This window comes from Sus scrofa, chromosome 2, assembly GCF_000003025.6.
Source record: "Sus scrofa isolate TJ Tabasco breed Duroc chromosome 2, Sscrofa11.1, whole genome shotgun sequence".
Taxonomy (NCBI): Eukaryota; Metazoa; Chordata; class Mammalia; order Artiodactyla; family Suidae; genus Sus; species Sus scrofa.
In genome coordinates this window covers 142225714-142250544 of record NC_010444.4, presented here as the reverse complement: position 1 = coordinate 142250544, position 24831 = coordinate 142225714, and the positions used below count along the sequence as shown (strand labels likewise).

Here is a 24831-nt window from a genome sequence, read left to right as displayed (position 1 = left end):
TTTTCCTAATTTATACTGATACACTATCCTATGATGCACACGAGTTATGCCAACATGACATCTTAACACAAAGCATTATCATAGCTTGATCCTGTATAAACAAATGCTGGGTTGGCAATGCCACCTGGCAGCTGGCAACAGCAAGTACCCAAGTGTCTAGATTCAAGTGTTTATTTTTTCCTTCCCTAATAATTTAGTAAAATGAAAGACTCCTTTAACGGTTAGCTCATTTTGATACTATTCAGTAAGTAGTAAAACATCAAAGTGAAAATAAGTAGATACTCAGTAGATACTCAGTATGAGAATCTATTTTGTAAACAAAAATATGATTACTCACTTGAGTATCAACTTAAAAAATCACTACACAAACATTTCAGTTAACTTACATGTTAAATATAAATTTAAAATGTTTTACTCCCTTTGTGTACATATTCCATGTCCTTCCTAGCTTCTTTTTTTAAGCTTTTTTGTTTGTTTGTTTGTTTGTTTATTTTTGCTTTTAGGGCTGCACCCATGGCATATCCAAGTTCCCACGCTAAGGGTGGAATCGGAGCTACAGCTGTCAGGTCAACCTACACCACAGCTCACGACAACGCCAGATCCTTAACCCACTGAGCAAAGCCAGGGATTGAACCTTCAATCTCATAGTTCCTCATCGGATTCGTTAACCACTGAGCCACGATGGGAACTCCTAAATATATTTTTTAAATGATTACTTATTTAGTACTGAATTTCTCTAGCTAAAGTTACTGCAGTTCTCCATAGGGTATAGCCAAACAAAAAACCCCACAAAAACAGAGGCATTTAGCTTTAAATATTTTACTGAAGGCTGTCAGCTGGTTAGGATGCTCAGATTTCTTAATAAGTACATACTTAATTTGTTCTATATGTTAAGACTAAAAATGGCAGTGTTCCTTTTCTGAAAAGTTTGAAGAGCTAGATATCTAATGGAAAACTCCTAGAATTAGCCTGAGTTAGAGAAACTACAGGTATTTTATCTTTGAAATTAATGCTTGAAATGAAGTAATGCTTGGTAAAGGCCCACAACACTCTAAATTACTAATATTGTCATTAATTTGAAAGAAGCTTCTGTTTGCTGCTAAAACAGTCACTCCTTACCAGCTTTATTTAAAGCTGTATTAAAGATACTAATAAATACTTATACACCTCATTGTGATTTCAAAAAAACAGGATTTGATTATCATATAATGAATGAAATACGCTCATGAATTTGTTTTATATATAATAGGTTTTAATACTTTTCATATCACCTATTTTCTTTATTTCAGAGAACCTAGATATGACAACCATACATGATTATCAAGTTAAGTTACTTTACAAATGAAAAGACAGCAGAAAAATAACAGCGCTCATAAACTTGGGTCCTTTAAACAGGAATATACTGCTCTTTGACATTTACTTGGATAGTATTCATATACTTTTTAATAGTTATTTGTCTGTGTTTGTGTATCGATAAATGCTAACCCATAAATTCAACAATGCTACTAAGGCTTAACTAGACAGCAAAGATATATTTTCATTCTTCATATTTTACTACTGTTAAGCTAAAGAACTGTGAAATGAAAAATGAATGCCTGATAAATTTTTACTATTTTAATACAATGGAGAACTTCGTATGCTCAAGTATTTTTGTCTGTGCCAGATAAAAACTATACCTAGCAGTACGTTAACACTTTGAGAAATCATTTTTCTTAGTGCTTGTATCTTTTCTATTTTAAATAGTATGTAAGACAACTAGCGTTTGTTAGAATTACCTACCTCAATTCTGGTCACACGGTAACTGTGCACCTTTATGAAGCCATACATTAGGTGATAAAATACCCATTTTAAGGAAAATAATTCAATAACTAACCTTTCTGTACTCCTAAAATGGCAGAAGAGTTTTCCTGTGAAGTTCTGTCAGGTTCCTGGGGAGGTACAACCATGGCAAGTGTATGCATTGGTACACGTGGAACCTATAAAGTCAACTCAGAAAAAAATATTCTCAGACCGAAAAATAAAAAATCCGTAAATGAAACAGAAATCCTGTTTTAGATTTTCTTCGTATACCATCAAATTCACCTTTTTTTTTTTTTGCTTTTTGTCTTTTCTATGGCCACACCCTTAGCATATGGAGGTTCCCAGGCTAGGAGTTGAAGTGGAGCTGTAGCCGTCGGCCTACACCATGGCCACAGCAATGATCTGAGCCATGTCTGTGACCTACACCACAGATCATGGTGTTGCCAGATCCTTAACCCACTGAGCAAGGCCAGGGATTGAACCCGCAACCCTATGGTTCCTAGTCGGATTTGTTAAATAATGAGTCATGACAGGAACTCCAAATTCACTTTTTTGTTTCTTTAAAAGAAGCAACAGCAGCAGCAACAGCAGCAGCAGTAGCATTCAGCAAGGAATAATTTCTGATTATACTGATTGAGCAAATTCAGGTAATCAACAAATGGTCAATGATTTATACTAAATGGAATATTACTCTTTTGTTAAGGAGAAAGCTGTTGGTTTCAATTATAGCTCGGAGTACAAGCCACACATTCAACTGGCCAATATACACTTATTCAAATTTTATATGGTCAAAAGAAAAAGAAACCAATATATTTCCCAAATTGGTGTATTTTAACAGTTCTCAGGATAACTTTGTAAAAAAGAATTTAAGATTTCACTGAACTATGTATACTTAGTATACTTTATATTCTCTCCGTATTTTTAGAGATTAAAAATTACTTTTAATTAATTCATTAAAAACACACAATCTTGGAGTTCCCATTGCAGCTCAGCGGTAATGAACCCAACTAGTATCCATGAAGATGTGGGTTCCATCTCTGGCCTCACTCAGTGGGTTAAGGATCTGGTGTTGCCATGAGCTGTGGTGTAGGTTGCAGACGTGGCTAGGATCTGGCGTTGCTGTGGCTGTGGCATAGGCTGGCAGCTGCAGCTCTGATTTGACCTTTAGCCTGGGAACTTCCGTATGTCGCAGGTGTGGCCCTAAAAAGTAAAAGCAAAACAAAACACAACAAAAAACACACGATCCTAAAGACCTGGTTGTAATAAGAGGGTAACTTGGAATATTTATATCTATATTTGGTATTGTGTTATTTTTTTTAGAAACACTAAAAAACTCTTTAAAACCCCACTTACTACTTTCAGTAAATAAGATAATTAAAATTTTTTCCATGGACTTTTGAAAGAAAAACTTAAAGAATTTAGGACCAGGTTTATCTGAATTTTAAAAGAGAAATCAGCTCCTTTTGCTTAAGACTAATGTTAAACAAAAACTCCCAATTGTAAGAATATTTGTACAAATAAACGACACTTTATATTACCTGAGATTGATCTTGGGAAGGTGGGGTGAGCTGAGATACCTCTGTGGTAGGAACTGACAGAACATTGTTTGGATAATCCAATAGGTAAGAAACAACGTTAGTATGGCCACCTTTTGCAGCTTCAATGAGCATTGTTGAGCCATCCTGGGAAAAGAATGACACCATAATTAATTAACTCTAAATTTGATTACTATATACATTTAGTTTCTTAGCAGTTAATACAAAACTCAAACCTCATGTAAACGGTAGTGAATATTAGTAAAAATATTAAGCACTAAAATATCTGAAATGTATTTCAATGATTATATATATAATTTACTTCTTTTGCAGTAGAATACCTTGAGACGATGAGTAGGGTCAGCCCCATGAGCCAAGAGGAGCTCAACAACTGCCAGGTGACCTCCTGCACATGCCAGTGACACTACCGTATGATCATTATTGGCTGTAGCCCTATTCACATTGGCACCTTCAAGTAAAAATAAACAGCAATCTTAGCAAAGCCAATTCAGGCAATATGATTTTAAAAACTTTTTTGAAGTACAAAACATACACAAAAAAAGTACACAAGTCATAAGTGTATTGTTTGAAAATTTTTCACAAAGTGAACACAACTGTGTAACCAGCACCCAGATTAAGAAAAAGAACATTATCCACATACCAGAAGCCCCACTTTGTGCAGCCTTTCAATCGCTACCCACCCCTCCAATGACAACTACTACGCTGACTTCCAAACTGGTTTTAGTTTTTGAACTTTATATGAATGAAATCACACAGTGAACTCTTTTGTGCCTGGCTTCTTTCGCCCAATATATATTTGTGAGATTCATCCAAACTGTTGAGCACAGTTGTAGTTCATTCATTCAATATCACTTCTAAAATGAAAAATCTAGATTAATAAATATGTACAGGTTTATCTGAATGCCACATAATACCATTGTATGTAACTCTTCAAAGACATTTTTGATTTACTTCTACAATGTGGAAGTATAACGAGGTCTTAAAGTAGAGAAATCATGTTTGTTTGTTTTTTTTTGCTATTTTTGGGCCGCTTCCGCAGCATATGGAGATTCCCAGGCTAGGGGTCTAATCGGAGCCATAGCCACCGGCCTAAGCCAGAGCCACAGCAACACGGGATCCGAGCCGCGTCGGCAACCTACACCACAGCTCACGGCAACGCTGGATCATTAACCCACTGAGCAAGGGCAGGGACTGAACCCGCAACCTCATGGGTTCCTAGTCGGATTCGTTAACCACTGCGCCACGTCGGGAACTCCATGTTTGTTTGTTTTTTTCGGGGGCCACATTCGTGGCATATGGAGGTTCCCAGGCTAGGGGTTAAATCTAAGCTGTAGCCAATGGCCTAGGTCGCAGCTACATCAACACCAGATCCAAGCCATGTCTGTGACCTATACCACAGCCAGTGGCAACACTGGATCCTTAACCCACTGAGTGAGGCCAGGGATCAAACCTGTGTCCTCAAGGATACCAGTCAGATTCGTTTCCGCTGAGCCACGATGGGAACTCCAGAGAAAATAAAATTTTTAAACAATATTCAAGAGAAATATAATTCTTCATATCATATATTTTAAGGGTCAGATAGACCTGGATATGAAAAGAAGACATAAGATTATCCAAATGTGTTGTCAGAAAGGTGATTTTGGGAGTTCCTGTCATGGCTCAGTGGTTAACGAATCCAACTAGGAACCATGAGGTTGTGGGTTTGATCCCTGGCCTTGCTCAGTGGGTTAAGGATCCAGCATTGCCGTGAGCTGTGGTGTCAAAAGACCAAAAAAAAAAAAGAAAGGTGATTTTGTAAATTGTTCAACAGCTTTGTACAATATGACCTGAAGAAAGTTTAACTGCAAAATCTTTTCTTAATATGGAAAAAGAATCTGAAAAAGAATGGATGTGTGTATGTATATATACATACATAGCTAAATCAATTTGCTGTACAGCAGAAGTTATCACAACTATACTTCAATAAAATTTTAAAAAATAAAAAAAAATCTTTTCTGAGCCTCTTTGTTAGTAAATTAATTTTGACCCCCAGAAAAAAAGAACTTGTTTTTACTTCAACTACTTTTCACAATCCCAAAGGATTCAACTAGATAGTTAAGACTATAGCAATATTCTTTCTTCCTTCTTCCGTAATTCCAGACTTACTTTATGAAGGAAAAAATAAACTTATGGGTGAAAACTACTATTCATTTAATTTTCAAAAATACCCTACTGAACCTAATCCTAAACTGCACTGAAGTCCCTTCTGGGAAAAGCAAGGCACACCAGTAAACATCCTTTCATTAGCGACATGAGATTATTTTTAAAGTTGCTATGGAGTTCCCATCGTGGCGCAGTGGTTAACGAATCCGAATCCGACTAGGAACCATGAGGTTGCGGGTTTGGTTCCTGTCCTTGCTCAGTCGGTTGAAGGATCCGGCGTTGCCGTGAGCTGTGGTGTAGGTTGCAGACGCGGCTCGGATCCCGCGTTGCTGTGGCTCTGGCGTAGGCCAGTGGCTACAGCTCTGATTAGACCCCTAGCCTGGGAACCTCCATATGCTGCGGGAGCGGCCCAAGAAATAGCAAAAAGACAAAAAAAAAAAAAGTTGCTATTAGTAAATTTAGATGATGGGATTCTTTAGCAGTTGCCACAGCTGAGAAAGGCTATGATCAATGTGTTCTTATTCCTGACAAGCCTGATTATATGCTTAGCAAGGTTGTTCTTGGGTATGAGTAGGCAATTTCTTTTTTTTTTTTTTTTTTTTTTGTCTTTTTGCTATTTCTTGGGCCGCTCCCGCGGCATATGGAAGTTTCCAGGCTAAGGGTCGAATCGGAGCTGTAGCTGCCAGCCTATGCCAGAGCCACAGCAACTCGGGACCCGAGCCGTGTCTGCAACCTACACCACAGCTCACGGCAACGCCGGATCCTAAACCCACTGAGCAAGGGCAGGGATCGAACCCGCAACCTCATGGTTCCTAGTCGGATTCGTTAACCACTGCGCCACGATGGGAACTCCCAGGTAATTTCTTTAAAGGAGCATAAAAATAACTAAAGGTTATCCATCTGTTTATTACTTCTGCATAGTTGAGGTAAATAGCTTTTACAGACTAGGTTATAGCATTATGTAAGACACGCCTTACTTGGTAGAAAAATGTAATATGAAGAAAATAAACCTAGTTTTCCACAATTAAATAAGAAAGCAAGTATGTTTAAAATGCTAAAATCTTATACGTTTTTTATATAACGATTTTTTTTTCATTATCGCTGGTTTACAGTGTTCTGTCAATTTTTTACTGTACAGCATGGTGACCCAGTTACACATACATGTATAGGTTCTTTTCTCTCCACTACATTGTTAATGTACAAAATTTCCAAATTCTGTTGGAATATAGATATAAAATGTTTATTTTTATAATCCGACATTTGAGTGGACCTTCCTTATAGTTTAACATCCTATTTTAGGAATTTTTTTTCTTTTCTTGGTCTTTTTAGGGCCTGAGGCATATAGAGGTTCCCAGGCTAGGGACTGAATGGAGCTGTAGCCACCGGCCAACGCAAAAGCCACAGCTATGCCAGATCCGAGCTGCCTCTGCGACCTACACCACAGCTCATGGCAATACCGGATCCTTAACCCACTGAGCAAGGCCAGGGATCGAACCCTTGTCCTCCTGGATACTAGTCCAGTTTGTTAACCACTGGGCCATGAAAGGAACTCCTTTTTTAATGAGGTTTTTTTTTTTTTTTTGGTCTTTTGTCTTTTTAGGGCCACACCCGCAGCACATGGAGGTTCCCAGGCTAGGGGTCCAATCGGAGCTGAAGCCACCAGCCTATACCACAGCCATAGCAACTAGGGCTGCGTCTATGACCTACACCACAGTCCACGGCAACGCCGGATCCCTAACCCACTGAGCAAGGCCAGGGAATGAACTGGCATCTTCATGGATACTAGTTGGGTTTGCTAACCACTGAGCTATGACGCGAATGCCTAGGATTTTTTATCGGATGCCAGAGTACCTCTAACATTACACAGAGTTAGGCTGAATTAAATGAAATGGCTGATGTTACCATCTTTGCTGTATACAATGACAATTTTATGTTTGGACCTAAAATGAGTTCAGCAGCAATTCATTTTTCTACAGTAAACAGTCTTGAACTAACTCTTATCTATCATTTGAATTTTTTTGCCCAAATATACTCTAATAATATTATCTCTAGAGGAAGATAACAATAACAACCTTGTATGCACATGTACATACATATGTAAATATGTATACATATGTAACTGTACCATACACAAGAGCAGCAGACTTTCCCCCTTACCCTTCCCCATTTTCAGCAGAACTGCCTTGTCATTAGTGCCAAACAATACTCTACCTACGAAACATAGCCGGACATTTTACATTTGACTTTTCCAACTTTTGGGAGCAACAATATGCTGTTTGGTTGATGAAAACTTCAAACTCAAAACTAATAAAGATCCCAGTAATTACCTTAGGAACTCTATGCTTTGTAATAAAATATAGCAACAAAAGACTAGAATACAGTAGTATACACTATACTATAGGTAAAGTAGCTTTAACATAAATTGCAAGAGTAGGAACTTTTTTTGGTAAGTTGTAGCCCCTTGGAAATGTTCACTTGTACTGTCTTTACCTTTGCTAATAAGAAACTGCACGGTACACAAATGACCAGCTCTTGCCGCTTTCATCAAAGGTGTTCTTCCACCTTCAGATTCGTGTTCCTAGTAAAGAAACAAAATAATTCATCAGTACCAATTCATTAACCACCTATGTTAAGCAGTTATTACCCATAACATAGGAAATAATGAATATTCAATACTTACTCAACATAGTCACTTATGCTACCTACCTCAAGTCTTCCAAAATACAGGATTAATTTCAGGCCACACTAGCTGATGTAACTTTTTAAGAACAAGTTCAGTTTTGCATAGCAAGCAATAACTATGACAGATGAGACTTGTTTAGTTTGATTCCCCAAAGAGGAATAACCACATTTTTCTAACACTAAGGTTAAAAAGATGTTTTCCTAACTATTCATCTCAACTATGAAAAAGGAACCTTAATTTTGTGAGATGATTATGAGGGTCTTGACCTCATCACAGCAGGAGCCAATAAGAGCTCTATCAAAGGATGGAAACCAATTCCTGAAGAAAAACACTATGATATTTCAGGAACAAAGGAAAAAGGAAAAAGAAAAATATACCAAAGAGCAGATATTTTTTAGAGTAGAAATTAAATGCCCGAAGAGTCAAGGGCAAAAGAAGCAGTCTTACAATTGCAGGAAGATTGTTAAGCTTCCTAGCAAGTTTGCTGCCAAGAGGAATGAATGATAAAACAGTTTCCAACCACCTTATTATCAAATGCTACTAAAAGGAGTTTGCTTGTATGGCAAGAAGTACTGTCTGTTGGGAGAAGTGTGAACTCTCACCACATTCATCTAAGTATTAAGATGTAGCTGATACATCTATGAAGAGTTCTCTCAACTATCCCCTCCTTCACCATGTATGCAAACATTAATTTCTGGGGTTCTGGTTCTCTTTTGTTACTAAGAAAAACCTGACAAAGAATGGTGGTTTCTTCTAATTAATTCAGAGAACCCTCTAGCTACCATGCAGTCAACTAGTATATTTACGTAGCTGTATCTGATCTACAATTTAGGCAAACTAACAATGAGAAATAAGAGTAGATTGTCATCCCAATGGACTGCAGTGACAGGAATTCCACTCTGAAAAAAATTTTTCTTCTTTTATCTTGATAATGTAGAATCTCTCAACCTCCTATAAAAATTAATTTATGCTTTGACTTTTTGCTGTGCATAGTGCTTAGACAACAATCTTTATTTTTTAAAATTTTTATTTCTTTGTCTTTTGCCATTTCTAGGGCCGCTCCTGTGGCATATGGTGGTTCCCAGGCTAGGGATCTCATCAGAGCTGTAGCTGCCGGCCTACACCAGAGCCACAGCAACACGGGATCTGAGTTGCATCTGCAACCTACACCACAGCTCACGGCAATGCCAGATCCTTAACCCACTGAGCAAGGCCAGGGATCGAACCCACAACCTCATGGTTCCTAGTTGGATTCTTTAACCACTGCGCCACTACGGGAACGCCGGACAACAATGTTTATTAACTCTAAGGCACAGAAAAATGAGTAACTATAGATAATGCCAAAATAATTTGGCTTTAGAATGGATTTTCAACTTATATTCAAATATAGGTAAATCAAATATTCTGGCAATTTACTTCAAACAAAATGGAATACACATAATGAAGGGCTTACTCAGAAAGACCTAAAAAGCTGTGTCAACTACAAACTATACACTGGAGTTGTATCCACTACACATTGGAAAGAAATCGCTCCTTTAGCGAACACTATTTCCTCTCCTGTCTCAGGGCCTTTTTGCTTAAGCTGCTCTCTCTTCCCTGTAACACTGCTCTGTTAGCTCCTTTTCATCCCTGTCTCCAGACAAGTGTTATTTCCTCAAGAAAGACCCCCCCGGAGCCTTCCCGACTAGACCACTTTTCCTACTCTTGACCCAACAGCTCTATGAACCTCTCCTTAAGTTCCAATCACGGATTAGTTTGTGTAACTTTGGCTAACATGTCCACAACACAACTGTAAGCTTCGCAAGAACAGCAATTGTGTTCATTTTTGCTTACCATTATATACCTAATGTCTAAAACAATGAAGTACTTGAATCTTCCCTCTCATAGAAATGAAGTTGCAAGTTTTAATTTTCTCTTAGGTAAATAAGAGAAGTTAATTTAACAAGAAATTAAGAACAGTAGCTACACTTAGAGTAAGACATTAATTACCTGCACGTGATAATCATTATTACTACAAAATGGGTGGCAATACTTATGTCACTTTTCTTTTCTTTTTTTGTCTTTTGAGGGTTGTACCCGAGGCACATGGAGGTTCCCAGGCTAGGGGTCTAATCGGAGCTGCACCTGCAGTCCAAAGCCACAGCCACGGCCACGCCAGATCCGAGCTACCTCTGCCACAGCTCACAGCAACACCAGATCCTTAACCCACTGAGCAAAGCCAGGGACCGAACCCGCAACCTCATGGTTCCTAGGGAGATTCGTTTCCACCGCGCCATGATGGGAACTCCTCTAATGTCACTTTTCTTTTTTTTCCTTTGTTATCTCTTAAGCCTGGCAGTGACACTCATCAACATAACTAGATCCCATGAGTAATAGCAAAGACAAAAAACTCTGAAAGCCTTACTTTAAAATACACTTTTAAAGTAACTGTTAGTTCTGTATACTTAAAATATTCCCATAGCTGTTAAAAATAAAAAATGAAAAAGTATAATTCAAGATCCTCACCCCAAGAGAAATTTCAAAATTCAACATACTAATAAAATTTCAGAAACAAAAGGTGTTAAAAGCAGCCTATTTTATTTTCCTCCATATAAGTACACATTCATTCCTCTGGTTCTGAACAATACGTTTGAGAAAATAGTTGATAAGACAATGCTACAACTTTATAATATGTTTACAAGATCTCAGGTCCTAAAATTAATAATGTATATCCCACAACACATATCATTAATCCCCAAATATGTGATCACTAAATCCTTCTTTTAAAATAGGATTCAAAAAAATAAACAAAATAAAATAGGAATCAAGTTTGTTTATAAGTAGACCCTTGAAAAACATGGGTGTGAACTGTGCAGGTCCATTTATATATTGATACCCAAGTACTACACTACATCATCTGCAGAGGACTGAACAGAGATGCAGAGGGAGTAACAAGGCAGACTGTAAAATTATACGCGTATTTTCCACCATGTGGTAGGTGCTCTAACACCAACAATGTCCAAGGGTCAACCATGCTACTTACTTACGAATGTTGGGTTTATGATGTCAGCCGGTATTTGTTTAATATCAATAAAACTTTAGGATATAAGTTCTGATTTTGTCCTTCATAAACACAGAAAGTTATTTTTCAAGGCTACAAACTTAGGTATTATGTAGTTTAACCTTTTTTCTTTCTCTTTATTGGGGAACAGTTAGAATATAGGGATTGTCTATTCCTTGAACATTTGTTAAAACTACTCTATAAATCTGAGATCCTCTTACCTTATAGGATGGGTGGCTTTATTTATTTATTTTTTTTAGGATGGATGATTTTAAATTAATGACTCAATCTGTAATACAGTTATTGTTTTATAGAGGCTTTCTTTTTTCTTTTTTTCCACCACACCCAGGGCATATGGAAGTTTCTGGGCTAGGGACCAAATCTGAACCAGAGCTGCAAGCAACGACAGATGCTTAACCCACTGCAATTCAGCAGGACTTCTGAGGCTTCCTATTCTTGAATCGACTTTGGTAGTTTTTTGGGTTATTTGTGTGTTTTGCTTTTTAGGGCTGCACCGGCAGCATATGGAAGTTCCTAGGCTAGGGGTCAAATCAGAGCTACAGATGCCAGCCTACATCCCAGCCACAGTAACATGGGATCCGAGCCTTGGCTTAAAATTCCATTTTGCCTGATATTAGTATTTCCTTACATAACTTTTCCCATTACATTTCCTTGACATTATGCTTTAAGTCTTCCTCCTGAAAACATAGTTTATTAGATTTTGATTCTGAATCCAAATTCAATAGCTCTGAACTTTAACACATAAGTTCAATAGGTTTATATTTTTCTTTGATTAATATGTTTTTCTAAAAAAGAGTCTTTTAAGTTATTTAGTACCTATTTCTCTTCTCCTGCACAAGCCAAGGATTCTAGCATGGCTTTTTACTTTTCTAACATTTTTCTTTCTTTCTTTCTTTTTTTTTTTTTTTTTTTTTTTTTTTTTGCCATTTCTTGGGCTGCTCCCACAGCATATGATGGTTCCCAGGCTAGGGGTCGAATCGGAGCTGTAGCTGCCAACCTATGCCAGAGTCACATCGACTCGGGATCCGAGCTGAGTTTGCAACCTACACCACAGCTCACGTCAACGCCGGATCCTTAACTCACTGAGCAAGGCCAGGGATCGAACCCACAGCCTCATGGCTCCTAGTCGGATTTGTTAACCACTGAGCCATGACAGGAACTCCTAACATACTTTTCTGAATTTCATATTCTTGTTTAGATTTCTAGTACTTCTTTGGTCTCAAGCATAACAATTTCAATTTAATGCTTACAAATTTATAATTATATTTTACCAGTTTCTTTGCTTACCGTAGCTTCTTGCATCTCCCGCCTTCCTCCAGGGTTCATTTTTCTCCTTACTGATGTACATATCTTTTAGTAGTTCTTCTGGCAAGGATATGAAGTGGTAAACTCTTCCATTCTTTGTAGATGTGAAAATATCCTTCTGTCCTTTGGAATGCTAGTTGAGTACAGATTTCTATATTATGTTATTTTCTTCTGGTATTTTGAGGATATTACTCTGCTTTATTTTCTGTGATTATTATTGTTGATGAAAATCTACTGTCAAAAATTTGACTGTTCTTTTATTAATAATGCTTTTTTCCTCCAAGAGCTTTTAAGATTTTTATCTCTGTAGTTTCATTTGTTTTGCTTAGTGATTTTTCAATCAAAGACTCTATCAGGCTTCATTCCTGGAAAATTCTTCACCATTTTCTCTTCAGGCATTGCTTCTGCTTTCTCTTGCTTTCTATTCCTTCCTTCTCTTTCTTTCTGCTCTTTAGAGCCGAACCCGCAGCATATGGAGGTTTCCAGTCTATGGGGAGAATCAGACCTACAGCTGCCGCCTACACCACAGCCACAGCAACGGAGGATCCAGGCCATGTTTGCAACCTACACCACAGCTCACAGCAACACCAGATCCTTAACCCATTGAACAAGGCCAGGAATGGAACCCGAAACCTCATGGTTCCAAGTCAGATTCGTTTCCACTGCGCCACAATGGGAACTCCCCTCTGCTTTCTATTTCCATCTTCATCTTCAGTAACTTCAAATGCATGGTTGAGCATGTCAATCTATCCCCTTTCAATTTCTCTTTCACATTTTTCATCTCTTTATTTTTGTGCTGTATTCTTATTTATTTTATCATCTGATTCATCAATTATTTAGTCAACTGTCCAATATACTGTTTATCCTATATATTGAGTTATTTCCATTTTCCCCCTGAAAGTTTAAATGTTTTATTTCACATTTATCTGTTCTTCATTTGTAATTATCAGCTTTTGTTTCATTGCCTTGCTATTATTCATAGCTTAAAATAAGCATGTTTAAAATCTAAAAGATCAAATTCTTTTGTTTCAGTATCCCTGGCCCTGTATTCTCCCATGTTGCTACTTTTCGTTTGGTCCTTTTTTCTTTTTGGTATGTGTGTGTGTGTCACCCCTAGTGACAAGCAGAAGCTCCTGGGCCAGGGATCAAACCTGATCTACAGCAGTGACAAAGATGAATCCTTAACTACTAGGCCACCAGGGAACTCCTATTTTCTTGCATTTTGACTATTTCTCTTGATGTACGTAGGTTTGCTTCTGGGCTTCAAAATTTTTTATTTGAAATCTTCATTTTGTATCGGAGTTGTTTTTACTTTTGTTTCCATTTCCAAACATATCCGTTCTCATCAGATGGTTTGAAAGTTACCTCAGTCTGGTTCCTTTCAGAAGCAGATCTTGCCTTCACAACTTAAGTTTCTCACCCCATGAAGTTATTTCTGTTTTGCTAAATCAAATAATTATGTCCTCCAAGTACTTAGTTACAGTGCTGTCCTACATCTTCTCTCTATTAAGAACAATTAACTCATTTCTAACTGCAACCCTGGGCAGTTGCTTGGAATTTTTTCCTGTCTTGATTCAAAGGTAGGGCAATACTGAACCAGTCCTTGCTTCAGTCAAGTAGAGAAGATCAGTCTATTCCATGCAAGATGTATTCAGTCCTTACTGCCTTAAAAAAAGATGAAATCTCAGCCCCAAGTGCCTCTTTCTTCCTTCCTTCCTTTCTATCTTGGGTCTTTTTTTTTTTTTTTTCAGTTTCCCATTATTTATGAAAGTTATATCTTGGGTCTTTTTTAGGGCTGCACCTGAGGCATATGGAAGTTCCCAAGGTAGGGGTCGAATTGGAGCTGTAGCTGCCAGCCAACACCACGGCCACAGCAATGCAGGATCCAAGCCACGTCTGCAACCTACACCACAGTTCATGGCAACAATGGATCCTTAACCCACTGAGCGAAGGATCAAACACACATCCCCCTCATGGATACTAGTAAGATTGGTAACTGCTGAGCCACAACATTTACTCCCAGTGCCATTTCTTTTTAGGCTTTATTCTCCTTGGGCCTATAGTTTCAGCTATGGATCCAGGCTCCATTTCCAGTCCATAGAATTCTTTAATCTTATTTCTGAATATAGCTACATATTTTTAGTATAGTTTGTTTCTAACCCCATATTTTATTTATTATATCTATGTATGTGAAATGATAGAAGAGAGGTAGAGTAGCAAAATATATTGATGTTACCTTCTTGACTGGAAGTCTTTTTTTTTTTTTTTTTTTTTTTTTTTTGCATTTTGGGGCCACACCTGAAACATATGGAAGGTCCTAGGCTAGTGGCTGAATCAGAGCTACAACTGCCGGCCTACACCACAGCTCACCGCAACGGCAGATCCTTAACCCACTGATGGAGGCCAGGGATCAAACCCGCATCCTCATGGATACTAGTCAGATTTGTTTCTGCTGCACCACAACAGGAACTCTTTATTTGTTATTTTTATCTAAATAACCTTGAGATAGGACTCATTCAACATATGATAATTTAGAAAGAAAGAACCTGGTCTTTAAAAAAGGTGTGTTAGGCGTTTTGTGTATTTCACAGATAGTTACAGAGACTGAGAAGAAAAGTCTTCTAGATTTAAGTAGTAAAAATTTAAAATATGTATACATATTATCCCTTAATAAAAAGTTAATTAAAAAGTAGGAGATCATAGTTTATTAAGGTAAATTAATCACTAACAGTTCAAGTTTCTTGATAAGTGGATCATCAGAGCTTATAAGCTTCCTAAAATCTTATCCATAAAAAATGCACCAAAAAGTTCTGGTTCTGATGAAGAAGCACTATAAGAAAAAAAGGGCAGGTTTTTTTTTTTTTTTTTTTTTCTATTTGGCTTTAAATAATAAATTTTTACTTTAAACCAAGGTTTCTTTCTTTAAAATAAGATGATTTCCTTTAAAATCAGACACGGGCACCCAAAGTATATATCAAAGATTATAAATACATCAGAGAAGTGGTGTTTCTTGGAGTTGAAGGAGGACATTGTCTAAAGATAAGGACCAGAATCAGAAGGGGGCGGGGAGGACACTGTTTTATACAATATATGTACTAAAGGATTCTTACACTCTCCCTGGGGGCGTATAATCTTCCAACTCACCACTGCATCTTACTCATTACCTTAGTGATCTGTTACTGATCAGATTCATATCCCTCAGCAGAACTGAGATGGAAAAAGATTAAGAGGCACTGTTTCAAGGTTTGTGTTTAGCTCAGTTTCTAAAAATCATAAATAACAAAGAGAAAAAACAGGCTTATTCACTTTGGATCAGAAAAGAATGATAATAAAGTAAAGAAGAAAAAACAAACAAACAAACAAACAAAACCCAGAACTTAACAATGATGCAGAATAACCTACAGATTCTAGCAATGTCTCCAAGTGTGGAATATGGAAAACTTTATGAGAACCACCTGGGACATCATTTAAAATGCAGACTCCAAACTTCAGGTCTGCTGAATCTGAACCTCTAAAAGTGCAGCTATAAACCTCAATTTTAGAAAGTATCCCAAGTTTTGAAACTTACAGCTAGAAAGACAGATTTATAATCACATTTCCTTTAACAAATCCAGGGAGAGAAATACTTTATCTGAAATAACACTCAGCTTTACATTCCTAATAGGAGCCAGAGCTATTAGGTAAACAGTAAAAGTTTACATTTTCATGTAATATTTTATGGAAAAATATATTTACTTTCTTCAAAATAGAATGAATATAACTTCTGTTCAAAAAGCCAATAAAGAAGATACTGAATCAGCACTATGGTTGAGAGTGGCTTGACAATGAAAAATTTATTTTAATTATTAATTGTGATGCAATCACAACTTATTCCTAATTTAAAAATTAAGAACTACTCCTGAGTTTAAACAAATCCCTCTGGAATACAATGGATATTAAATTTGCTTGACTTTCAAAACCATCAGGTGAAGTTCCACACATTTTTTCAAAAAAAATCTTTTCAAAAAAATTTTTTCCAAAAAAAATCTTTTCAAAAAAAAAAGAGAAATATTTGCTTAAGAACAAGTATTTGTCTTCTTAAAACCAATTTTAGAATGAGGTTACATGAGATGGTTTTAAGAAAAAAATATTAATTTTATAGATATTAGGGAATGCACAATATAGAGAAAGTTTCACTAAATGATTTGTTTTTGGTTTTTTTAAGGATTACATAAAAAATAATCCAATACAGCACCCTAAATCTGAGTTTCAGATTTTTGATGAACAAAATTGAATACAAAGGGCTTTATGTCTGAGGCTTTCTCTCTAGGGTATCTTCACTCTCTCAATAAGCAAAAATACAAAAGAACTATCTGAATAAGAAAATCTATTTTCATCCAAGAGATTTTTTTAGGAATACCACATGAAAAGAATACTAAGGAAGCAAACTACTAGTACTGTCAATCTCTTTTTATTGGAACTTCATTTTTCAACTGAAGAGGATTTCCTTTGTCACCCAGCAGGGTCCTGGAACTTCTTGGCTGGATTGAGATATCCAGAGTTCTGGTTATCTACATCATCTATTCTTTATGTAGGAGCTTACAAGCATCAAAGGCCACCCTCACCTGATGCTTGGCCGGATCTATGCCCTCCAAAATAGTCTTCATGTCCTCCTGCTTGTCCTGTGAAAGGAAAAAGAAGAACTCACGGATCTTATTCCAAAAAGGAAAATCACATTTGGCCATGAAGACCTGGTGACTGATACTTCAGGTGCTGGGTTTTGTTAACTCAGGATCTTCAAATGAAAAGATTCTCATCCGTAGAGACCATAATCTCATAAGCAGAGTATGATTTTTAAAGGTTTGACAGTGTGGTTCTCTAACAATATAACTTCAATATGAATCTTAACATATGCAGACATAATTCTGCTAAATTTTTTGAACTCATGCCTTTGTCTCCAAATATAACTAAAACCACAGAATTAAGAGCAGTATCTTTCTAATCTAACCAAACAAGGAAACTAACTGGATCAAAAGATTTGGGAATATCAGAGGTTGGGAGAAAAAGTAGGGAAAATATACTGTTAAGATGATTAAATAGTTACCTCTTACTCCCACTATAAATGCATTTAGCGCTCACACTGTTCAACTAAAACAAGAAACTCAAAGAACTTGAGAGATGGAGTATTTGTATTTTCTCTAGATCTAGACTCCTGAAAGAGATAAAGTAATTGAAGATGAGACAGGGAGACAGGTGAACAAATAGTAACAGGCCTTGCAGTCACTGACCAGCAGGGTTAACTAAATCTCCAAATAGAAGAAATACGGAAAAGGCTTCACTCTAAGTCATTCCAACCTCCTAGGGGATGTGCTTATCCTAAGGAGATACGTGCTCCTATAGAGATCGGTAAGAAAGTATTCAGAGACAACTACATGATTTGAAGAAGTTGAAATACTATTAAAGTTCACTTCTCCCTTCCTCATCCCCTATGATTTTCAACAAAAACAAGCCCATTCATATGAATAAATAAGCACAAAGTATCCAATAGAGAACCTTTTAAGATGTTCCCACAAAAATGGAAACAAATTTTAGGCAAATATTCCCCTATGCTTTCACTAATTCAAGAGAATACAAACTTTTTAAATAGTTGAACAAAGTGATATAACAGCAAGAGGAAATTTAAGAGAGTTGGAAAAGCAAAAGAAACTAAGTAATGATGAAACCATGAAAACCACATTAGAAACACAACAAATATACAGAAAATATAGTGACCTGGTGGATGGGCTTGTGGAAGAATACAGAGGAAAAGGACAAAGAAATAAAAATAATCAGACATAAAGATAATACAAATAAGGGAGATCCAATATATGGATAATAAATATCCCAGAAGAAAACAATAGAAAAAGAAGTGTTCAAGGTTGTAATAGAAGAAAACTGGGAGTTTCCATTGTGCCGCAGTGGAAATGAATCTGACTAGTAACTATGAGGTTGTGCGTTCGATCCCTGGCCTCGCTCAGTGAGTTAAGGATCTGGTGTTGCCTTGAGTTGCAGTGTAGGTAACACATGCGGCTTGGAACCTGCATTGCTGTGGCTGTGGTGTAGGCCGGCTGCTGTACCTGTACCTCCGAATGGACCCCTAGCCTGGGAACTTCCATATGCCATGGGTGCGGCCCTAAAAAAGCAAAAAGAAGAAAAGTGAAGGAGGAGGATGAGGATAAAGAAAAGGAGAGGAGAAAGAGGACAAATAAAATCTTTAGATAGAAAGCACTCAGTGTTTTCCAGGAAAAACTATTATAAAACAATAACTACCAAGACACAAAGTTTATACTTAAACCTTTGTGATTTAAATCTTATGATAATCCAGGCAGAGAAAAGGAAGTCACTGACAAGTAAAGGGTAATATTCTACAGGGTTTGGAAATATTTAGTACCAGAAGACAGTAGAATAGAGGGCTTAGAATTTTTAGGGTAAAAAATAAGTGATTCAATTATTTTATATATGGCCACATTCATTTATAAATACAACATAAAATAGTCTCAAAAATGCAAGCACATGTGAACTCCTTTTTATAGTGGAGGAGAGTAAATTCAAAACAAGACTGACATCAGCCAGCCAAAAGGTGAGTCAAGTTCAGGAAATGAGGAAATCAGAGGCTGCATAATATGAAAGACTAGTAAGGTGAATGCTGTATCCACCTAAGTATACAGTTAAAGTTAAACAACTGAGAGAAACAGTGTCATAAAACAGCATGTAAATGTTACAAAATCATGACAATGTAATAACAAAATAACTCATCAAAATCTTATGGTGGAAGAAAATTAATTCCCTCTTCAGAAAGGAGTCAACAGATTGTCTGAGTATTTGATTTTTGGTTTTTATTTATTTATTTAGTCTTTTTGCCTTTTGAGGGCCGCTCCAGTGGCATATGGAGGTTCCCGGGCTAGGGGTTGAATCGGAGCTGTAGCCACCGGCCTATGCCAGAGCTATAGTAATGCGGGATCCGAGCCGCGTCTGTGACCTACACCATAGCTCACGGCAACGCTGGATCCTTAACCCACTGAGCAAGGCCAAGGATCAAACCCGCAACCTCATGGTTCCTAGTCGGATTCGTTAACCATTGAGCCACAATGGGAACTCCTATTTGATTTTTAAAAAATCAGTTTGTTTTCTAAAGGAATTAACAAAACATTTCAAAATTTGTGTTTGTAAATGACATCTCAATACTTTTCCAGGAAGTAATTTTATATCTCTGTTTTATATATTTCACCAAAGCTTTGGAAACAATTCGTGAGCAGCTCATAGGGCTACTTGGAACACAGGGAATTTATTTATTTATTTATTTATTTTGGCTTTTCAGGGCCATACTCTCAGCACATATGGAGGTTCCCAGGCTAGGGGTCTAATTGGACCTGTAGCTGCTGACCTACACCACAGCCTTCAGTGAGACAGTTTTATATATTTGCGAAACACATTCTCTTGCCACAGTGTGAATTCTTTCCTGAGATTCCTTGACCTCATTTTTTTTTTTTTTTTTTTGCTATTTTAGGGCCACACCCATGGCATATGGAGGTTCCCAGGCTAGGGATCGAATTGGAGCTGTAGCTGCTGGCCTACGCCACAGCCACACAGGATCTGAGCCACATCTGTGACCTACAGCTCATGGCAACGCTGAATCGCTGAATCACTGGATCCTTAACCCACTGAGTGAGGCCAGGAATCGAACCCACATCCTCGTGGTTCCTAGTCAGGTTCGTTAACCGCTAAGCCACGATGGGAACTCCCCCACAGGGACTTTTTTAGATGAAACAATCAAGGGGACTATGATCAGAGATTAGAAAATTAAACCATAGAAAAAGGACAGAAGGAAGGAAAAAAGAAATCTAACTCATGTTAATGAGATGTAAGAATCAGGAGACCTCAGCTGTTAACAGAAGTGTTGACTGGTTCAGCATTTTTAAACAGTCTGGCTGATAACCAGCATTTTTACTGCCAGGAATTTATCCCTATAGATATATTCACAAAAGTAGCAAAGATATGTAAATATGCATAAAAATATTTAGTGCAACACCATTTGTAATATTTAAAAACGATAATAACCCAGATGTTTATGGTATAAACATAAATGGTCAATAAATTATACAGAACACGGGGTACCTGTGAAAAAGAATGAGAAATTTATAGGAATTGACAGAAAAATATTGCATTAAAAAGAAAAAAGTTTCAGAACAGTATTTGTGGTAGTAAATCTATTTACACAAAGAAGACATATAGCCTACATATATATATGCTTGGGTGTACGGCAATGTCTAAAGACATGACATATTGCTTAAATTAAAAAAAAAAAACTTACGAAAGAAGACCTAGTCTACATTTCTCTTTCATAATATTTACCTTAAAACAAACAAAACTTTTGAAGGATCAGTTTGGTAAGTCCGTATTAAATCTCATTTCAAAGGAAATAAATTCTAGAATTAAGAATCAGAAGGACTAATGTATCCATGTCCAAATCACCCAGTTGATACTAGCTCAACTGTTCTAAGAAAATGCCCCACCAAAGTTCAGATGGCTGGCAGAATACAGTCCAAGAAAAGCACCCAGGGTCAGAGAGCTTACTTTGTGGTTAGGGAGGAAAATCAGTGATAGATCACGATGACATATTCAAAGAACTCAAGTTACTCGGCGCAAAAGTGCTTCAATTTTTATTTCAACATTAAAAATAATAAACCTTTAAAAAGTATGATCAACACTAGAAAGAAAATTAGAATAGTAAAAAACCAAAATTCTATTTCAGTAAGGAATTATGCAAAGAATTAAATAGTGCCTAGAGTATGCGTTTCTTTCAATACGTGACTTTTGTTCTTTTTTTTTTTTTTGTCTTTTTGCCTTTTCTAAGGCCACTCCCGTGGCATATGGAGGTTCCCGGGCTAGGGATCGAATCGGAGCTGTAGCTGCTGGCCTACACCAGAGACACAGCAACGCAGGATCCGAGCCGCGTCTGAGACCTACACCACAGCTCACGGCAATGCTGGATCCTTAACCCACTGAGCAAGGCCAGGAATCGAACCCACAACCTCATGGTTCTTAGTCGGATTCGTTAACCACTGAGCCATGACGGGAACTCCTCAATATGTGGCTTTTCATTACACATACATAAAATATTTCTGGAAGGATATAAGAAATAAACAAAATTGACTGCCAATAGAAGGGGAAACTGGGTACCCATGGGACACTTTTATACTCTGGATTTTGAACCATGTAAAGGTATTACCTGTTTAAAAATAAGAAAAAATATAACTGATTTGCATAGGACCAACTATTACTCAATATGGCCTATTACTCAGTATCACTGTGTACCTACCACTCTTCTTCAGGATGGTATCAGAGCTGTAGCTACCAGCCTATGCCAGAGCCATAGCAATGTGGGATCTGAGCCACATCTGTGGCTTACACCACAGCTCACCGCAATGCTAGATCCTTAACCCACTGAGCGAGGCCAGGGGTCAAACCCGAGTCCTCATGGATACTAGCTGGATTCGTTTCCTCTGGACCACAATGGGAACTCTCTAAATACTGCTTTCATATCAAATGGAAATACACCCATCAATTGCAGCTGCTGGCCTATACTATAGCCACAGTAGCACGGGGATCCAAGCTGCGTCTACCACCTAGACGACAGCTCACTGCAACGCAGGATCCTTAACCCACTGAGCGAGGACAGGGATGGAAGCCACATCCTCAGGGACGGGTTCATTACCACTGAGCCAAAACTGGAGCTCCGGTTCTATTTATTTTCTGATTCACTTCATCTAAAGCAGATTTATTATGAGCATAAAGAAACCATGTTCTCTCTCATCCCTGGAAACCCCTATTTTCAGGGTGGCAAACATTTTAAAGTAAAATGATAATTCTAAAATCTTTGCCTCTCACTGGACACTGCCAATGTAAACTCAAAAGCCAGAGCTTTGAAAAGTTTGAAGGCATATAAGATGAGAAGAGGAGGATATATCAAGTTTATTCTACTACTTGAAATAAACTTTAACTGCAGGGAAAGAAGAATAAAGTTATAATTGAACAATTCCAAAGATAACTGGAGAAACTATATTCTTGAGGAAATAGTTTATTAAAACAAAAATCCAGGGCAAGGAAACTATTCCTACTTCTTTGACATCATCTAGCTAAGATAAATAAGAATAGGAGAGATAATTATTTAGCATTTTATAATGCCAAATTATTCTCTCTCTCTCTCTCTCTCTTTTTTTTTTTTTTTTTTTTTTTTTTTTTGCTTTGGCATATGGAAGTCCTAAGGCCAGGGGTTCAATAGACTCGTATTCTCATGGATACTGGTCAGGTTCACTACCATTAAGCCACAACAGGAACTCCCAAATTATTCTTCATTGGGGTTGCCTTACCAAATTATTGTGTTCTTGAGGATTTAGTAACTTTTTTTTTGGTCTTTTTAGGGTGGCACCACAGCATATGGAAGTTCCCAGGCTAAGGGTTGAATCAGAGCTGTAGCTGCCGGCCTACGCTGTAGCGACAGCAATACAGGATCCCAGCTGTGTCTGCAACCTACACCATAGCTCAAGGCAACAATGATCCCAAACCCACTGAACCAAGCCAGGGATCAAACCTCCATTGTCATAGATACTAGTTGGGTTCGTTTTTACTGAGCCATGACGGGAACTCCAGGAACTAGTAACTTTTAACTATTAAAATAATCTGTAAAAGTGTTTTAAAATAAGCTAAATCTAATTATTAATTATAAATAACACCCAAAATAAAGTTTGGGGTAATTTAAGATACATTTACTATACACTAAGATTTTAAGAGAAAGAAAAATGTATTTAAGACATTATTATCCTTCTTAATTATGACTTCTACCTTAAAATTTCATTTTGGTCAAAGATCTCATAGCACTTTACACATTTTTGGGCAAAGCACTCAAGATCATCTAGTCCACCTAATACTTCCAAATAGGTAGCTGGTTAACTTGTTCTTTAAAAATCATAAAATTAGATATCTTAAGCCATATCATTACAGATGTTCTGGTCCAAACCCCTCAATGAAAAAAGAAAAAAAAGAAAAGAAAAAGGAGAGATGAATAAAAACAAAAGAAGCCTAGGGAATCTAAGTGATTTGCCCAAGGACACCCAGCGGGCCAAAGAACATTTACATGATCTTGCTAAAATAGTGCAGAGAATAATACTAGATTTCATTTTATAGATGAGAATACTGAGGCAGGTATTTACTTATTAGTGATTTGATGGCTATGATGAAAATTTAGGTGTCTTGTCTAATGTTCAGTGGCATCTCTAATGTTGAGTTCTTTCTACATAACTGATGTAGCTTTTGCCACTCATTAGATTTCCATTCAAATATAGGATTTTGGATGCCTTCCTCAGATATTTCTTCCTTCTATTAGATCTACTTTGGAATAGCAACACAGGCCTGTAACATGCTAAAGTGGGTCACAAAATCTCTTTATATGAACACAACTAGAATGTATTTACCTTCTATAATACCTATGTCAGTTGTAATATAATGGGAAATACTACTTGAGTTTCTCTTCGAGAAATAAAAGGCAAGGAGCTGGAGACAAGGAAAGAATACTTATTTATCAGGTTTATGTATCATTTTTTCTCTCATTCCTATCTTAGCTTCATTGGCAAATACATGTGAAGGAAATTCCTTAGATGACAGATATTTTTTTATCTTAACAAATGTATCAAAGCTTTCTTGCTGAAATTGACATGTCACAACACGATGAGAAAGAATCCATTATTTTCACAAATGGTTTGAAAAACAAAAACACCACCAAATCAAAACAACTCTCAACAAACTTCCAATTACAAATAAGTACTAGGGAGGTAATATACAACGATAAATATAATTAACACTGCCATGTGTTATACATGAAAATTGTTAAGAGAGCAAATCCTAAGAGATCTCATCACAAGGAAATGAAAAATTTTTCTGTTTCATGAATTTTGTGTCTATATGAGATGATAGATGTTCACTAAACTTACTGTGATAATCACTTTATTATGTGTTTAAGTTAAATTGTTATGCTATACATCTTCAACTTACATAGTGCTATGCATCAATTATATATTAAAAAGTCTAGAAGAAAAAAAATAAAAATAAACCTTCTATTATACAAATATGTATCATTTTTTTTTAAAACAGAAAAACAAAACAATGCTGCCATGTTAGCCAACACAATATTGCCACCTAAACATACTATCATTAGGGCCTTTGCAAACTCTGACCTGACCGTCATCATAGCCATCGATCATCTCTATAAC

At 36.9% G+C, this 24831-nt stretch overlaps 1 protein-coding gene across 1 annotated transcript in view; it reads right to left on the bottom strand.

The window, feature by feature from the left end:
- ANKHD1 (ankyrin repeat and KH domain containing 1) overlaps positions 1-24831 on the bottom strand; it is a 131784-nt gene that overhangs the window by 47553 nt on the left and 59400 nt on the right. Inside the window, 4 exon segments of the mRNA NM_001203267.1 lie at positions 1874-1976; positions 3339-3482; positions 3677-3804; positions 7989-8076. Of these exon segments, the coding sequence (NP_001190196.1) occupies positions 1874-1976; positions 3339-3482; positions 3677-3804; positions 7989-8076 (463 nt within the window).